This window comes from Beta vulgaris, chromosome 3 (genome assembly GCF_026745355.1).
Source record: "Beta vulgaris subsp. vulgaris cultivar EL10 chromosome 3, EL10.2, whole genome shotgun sequence".
Classification (NCBI taxonomy): Eukaryota; Viridiplantae; Streptophyta; class Magnoliopsida; order Caryophyllales; family Amaranthaceae; genus Beta; species Beta vulgaris.
In genome coordinates, this window is record NC_079204.1 from 37,812,441 (window position 1) to 37,817,702 (window position 5,262).

At 31.7% G+C, this 5,262-nt stretch overlaps 1 protein-coding gene across 1 annotated transcript; it reads left to right on the forward strand.

Annotated features, from left to right (window-relative positions):
* Positions 1-1,582: 1,582 nt before the first annotated feature.
* On the forward strand, positions 1,583-2,287 carry LOC104883866 (hypothetical protein). Its single transcript, XM_010668430.3, has one exon. It carries the CDS (start codon positions 1,583-1,585, stop codon positions 2,285-2,287), a length of 705 nt encoding a protein of 234 aa, XP_010666732.2.
* Positions 2,288-5,262: the final 2,975 nt, after the last annotated feature.

The window sequence follows — 5,262 nt, forward strand, 5'->3', positions numbered from 1 at the left end:
CTCTATGATGCTGACCCGAGTGTCCTTCTAGCATTCGCCAACTCGAATGTCGAGTTCACAATCGGGCCTGGTAATGAGTACCTCTTGCAAATCTTGCATGACCTAAACATTAATATGTTATCGAGACAACACTCTTGCATTCCCTTCATAAATTTTTTTTGACAATTTGAAAGTAGAATAAAAAGAATGAATAACAATCATTTAATTGGGGAGACTAACAAAACTGAGAATAAAGAAAGATTGAGAATGAAGATGAATATGAGAAAAGGCTATCGTTTTTTAGGGAAAATGTGAATGAGAAATTGCATTTTAATTTATAGAGGAAACTAATTAAACTAATCTCATATTGCGTTACAATCACGGCAAAAATAAAGATGACAAATAATATTAAACATTTTTACAAAAAACTCTAATGCAATTCCGTGCAAAAATGTTAAGCAATCACGTGAGATATGGTACACAATTTCATTCACGCAAGCCATGAATAACGAATTGATCTTCCAATTTGGTGTTGCGACGAATTCACCTTCTACAGAAAATTGGATGTTGTTGCAAATCGTGTATGATGCTTGACATAATTTTTTTTCTCAAATGATGTATTAAAAGGTGTCTAGGGTTCATAAATTTTGAGGTTGCAGTGCAATGCAAGTATGATTAGGGTATTTATAGTGCAAAATTAAAGGTTTTTTTACTCGATTTTTGAATTTTTTTAAATAAAATATTATTAAATCACGAATTCCATATTAAAGCTTGATTGAATCAATCCCTAAAATCACGTCATCCAAATTAGGAATGATTTTGATTTAGGTGATCAACTTGCACATGATTGAAGATTGTAATTGCTTGTTTACTTGTTGAGTAATTAAATCCCTAAAATCATGTATTCCATTAATGAAGAAACATAGGCAATTAGCATAAATCATTATTGATTGATAAATTATTTTCATTACCATATTTGAAATCCGAAATGTAACCAATATGGGAGTGATTGATTTCTGGCCAAATTTATATGGGATTGAGAATCATGATATAAATTTACATAATTAACATCGCTAATTACCTAAATTATCGACTTTTGAAAATAACACTAATTTTTTTTCGAGCCAAATTAAACAACTGCCACGTGGACACCAAAATAGAGAGACTTTATTTTGTGGAGCTCTAAAACTATTTGATGAATCTTAACATACAAGATAAAATTTAAAATTTTGCTTTAGATATAGATTCTTCTATCAACACGTAGAATCTTCGACTCCTAGAAATTTGGTAACTCGTAGCGTGAACTCCACACGTGGTAGCACAACTAAAGCACACGTGATAGGAACACGTCAATTTAAGTCGGTTGACTTCTTTCCTTAATATTTATCTCAAAATTTTTGTTTATCTCCTCTCTCGGTCTCCCTCGCCAACTCTACATCCTCTATTCCACTATAAAATCTCTAATTCTCCAAAGAAATCACAGTAGTCAGTAATCCTTTCTTGTATTTCAAATATCAGGCAAATTGCTAATATGGAGTTCCGAACCCTAAACCTTACCATCCTCTCAGCAAACGACATCAAACAAGTCAACTTCTTTTCCAAGATGGACGTCTACGTCGTCGTTTCAATGATAGACTCAGCAGACAACCACAACCTACGTTCAAACAGCATTCAGAAACAGAGAACACCTATTGACAAAAAAGGGGACAAGAATCCTACGTGGAACTATACAATATCTTTCACCATAAACGACGTCGTAGCTCGGCAAAACCGCCTCTATATTCTGTTCGAGATATTCTCCAGCCGGTCATTCCCGGGAGACAAGCTCATTGGGAAAGTACAGGTGCCAGTCTATGATCTCCTCAACGGTTACGGTGACCGGAAAGACGCCATTTTGGTGAGTTATCAGGTGAGGAAGCGGTCTGGTAAGCCAAAGGGTGTGTTCAATGTATCCTACAAGTTTGGGGAGAAGTTTACGGTCAGTGGTAGCGTAAACACAAACTTTGCGAATCCGAATCCGAATCCGAATACGAGCTATCCTTATCCTCAGCCGCCTGTGTACGCGTACCCGGCACCACAAACAGGGTACGGGTACCCGTATCAGGGACAAGGACATGGATATCAAAGGAGGAACAATATGGGAATGGGGATGGGTGCGGGTGCTGGGTTGTTGGGTGGGATGTTGGGCGGGATGTTAATTGGAGATATGGTGTCTCATGCTGGTTATGATGGTGGATATGATGGTGGCTTTGATGGTGGATATGATGGCGGGTTTGATGGGGGATTTGATGGTGGCTTTGATTTCTAGTAAACGATTTTATATTTGGGTGTGCAGTTTATAATGGATTTTATGGAGTACTTTGGAATAGACTATTAGAGAGTAGGAGGAGTGAATATGTTTTTTAATGGTTTGGCTTTTCCTCCAGTCACTCCTTATAATTTCTTTATCTTTTAGTATCACAATTTTGCAAGAATATGATTCTCTTTATTTGAATACTAGTTTTGAGGTTCGTATGAGATCTGATAAAGTTGTTTCTGATTCGAAAATCCAATTCGAAATATCCGATTTGTAGTCCGATCTGGTCTGAATGAGATGGTCTGAATCTGAAAAGATCCGGTTCGAATCCGGTTCGAAATAATCTTGATCCGAAATTCGATATATCTTGACCGATTCGAAATTAATCTTATTCAAAGGTAACCCGATCTCAAAGTAATAGGAAATTACTGCCTTTCATTAGGCTTTGATCCGAAGTACCCGAAATTGATCTTAAAAAAGAAAAGGATTATCACAAGTACTCTTCAGACAAGTTTTGACTATGCAAATTAGTTATGTATATCTTAAAAAAACACGAAGAGTAGCAGTTTCGTAGCAACTTCATACAATTTACCATTCGATTCACAATTGTCCGATCTGAAAAGCATCCCAACTCCATGATGATCTGAAATGCGATTTGATCCGAAATGGTTCGGTCCGGTCCGAATATCGATTCAGAAACGATGCGATCTGAATTGATCCGGTCTGAATCCGATTCGATTGGTCCGATTGTCAGATTTTACACAGTTAATGTGTATATTATCTTCTTTTAAATTTTTTTGGTAACGTTGTTGATTTTGTACTGTTGTAAATGATATTTTGTACACTTGTGTTTATATGCTTTCTCCATTTTTTTCCGATTGTAATAATCAACACTTTTCGTTGTTTCAGCAATTAAGTTTTACTTTTGGTAAAACAGCAAGTATAAGTATAATAGACAATATTGTCGTTATTTTATGTTAATAAAATTATTATTAATTATTCAAATTGTCTCATAAAGCCATGTTTACTTTACTAAGGATTTATTAAAATTGATATCTTCGTGCTAAATTATCCTTCTTTTTATTTCCTTAAAATCATGTTCAAACCTATTATTGTAGTAGAAAAAGAATAGAGAATGTATATATTTGTGATTGTACTCTAATTTTTTATATTTGTTATCGCGATATATAAATTTTATATTTTTAATATTTAATTGAATATTGTAGTTAAGTATGTTATTAAATGGTATTCAAGTAATTAGTAAGACATAATAATAACTAACACGATTTTAATATGAATAATATTTGAATGATACTTTAAGAAAGTAGAGGGTAATGATTTAATAGATGCAGGATAAAAGAAATAGAGAAAAACACGAGTACAATAATAAATTTAACTTTCAAAATATAGCACATAAACATATACTAATGCATATGCAATGGAAGATAGGAAAGACAAAAAGATCGATCATGGTGACAGTACCATGAATATATTAATTAAATATAAAATTAACTTTTATTAATAATCGAAAAAAATATTTAAGAGAAAAAATATCTCTTATTAATCACGATTATATTAACACTTATCAGAGTTTTTTTTATGATCCTTGACCTCAAATAGTCTAAAAACGCGAACTTTGAGTTCACAATTAATTTTAATAGAATAAGTTAATGGAGAAAAGAATAAGATATGTCATATACATAGATGGAAAAGAACATTAAACATAAATAATCATGTATACAACAAATATTTTTTGAATAAAATAATTAGTTAATTTCAAAATTAATAACTTTGCAATATCGTTGACAAACTTTCATTTGATTCTTGATGTAATACCATCATGATATGCTATATGTTCAAAACTATAGATATGTTCTCGTTTTTTTTTTATCTGTCTCGATCACTTGGAATCTTGAAACTATTCATACTTGGAGACAATCTTCTCAATTTTTTTCAATCTATAAGAAACAATATAGTCATGTGAGTTCCTGTTTAATTTGTCTCAATTAGTAGTTTATTAATATTCAGTCGTTATAATTTTTTAATAATATATAATGAAAGATACTTAAGTTCGAAGACGTGCTTTTGGAGATGCGCACAAGAAGTGAAAAGGATAAGAAAATAAATGAAGTTTTTTTATCTTTGTATAGCTCAATTTTTAAAAGTATGAACTTTGAGAAACATAAATGCTATTGTCACATATAATATGTTATTTTTATATGTATCTAAAATAAAGACTAAAAAAGACGTTATTTTTTCATCTAAATAGATATATTTTTATAAATTGTAAAATTATATTGTACTCCCTCCGTTTCCTAAAGATCTTCCCTCTTTCCGTTTAACGGTGTTTCCAAAAGATCTTCCCTCTTTTGCTTTATTCCTTATTTGACAAAACAAATTTTCCTATTTACCCTCTCATGTCACTATCATATGGTCCATCATTACATTATTAATTCAATTTTACTCCATTTCTCTCTCCTACTTTAACCCCTTTATATTTGTTTATTTATCTTAACCCCTTTCTCTCTCCTACTTTACTCACACCAGGCCCCACACAACATGATTTTCCTTGGTATCTGTAGGAACAGTAAGTGAGAAGATCTTTAGGAAACGGAGGGAGTATATGCCTACTTATTTCGAGCACTCTTCAATGTTGAAAAAAATTATAGTATTATGGATTATGTAGCAAAAGTTATATTTGATTTACATAATATAATAATTTAGATTTTTTCATTTAAAATCAAACCTTAACCTTCACTTATCCGAACCACCTTATATGTATTTATATCTATGTTGAACACCATTCTTTTTTTAAATAGAAATCAAAAAGAATGATATGACATATTTATATGGAGCTCTCTATAATATTCCAAAGTTGTTTTTTAAAATCAAACTCTAATATATATGTAAATTTATCTCTATAGATTTTAGTTTTTGTTGTAACACCAAAGTTTCATTAGGATAATCTAATTAGATAAGGGAGCACG

Bases quoted from the DNA above. Each gene is read 5' to 3' on its own strand.
- LOC104883866 (XM_010668430.3), top strand. From the start codon at position 1,583: ATGGACGTCTACGTCGTCGTTTCAATGATAGACTCAGCAGACAACCAC.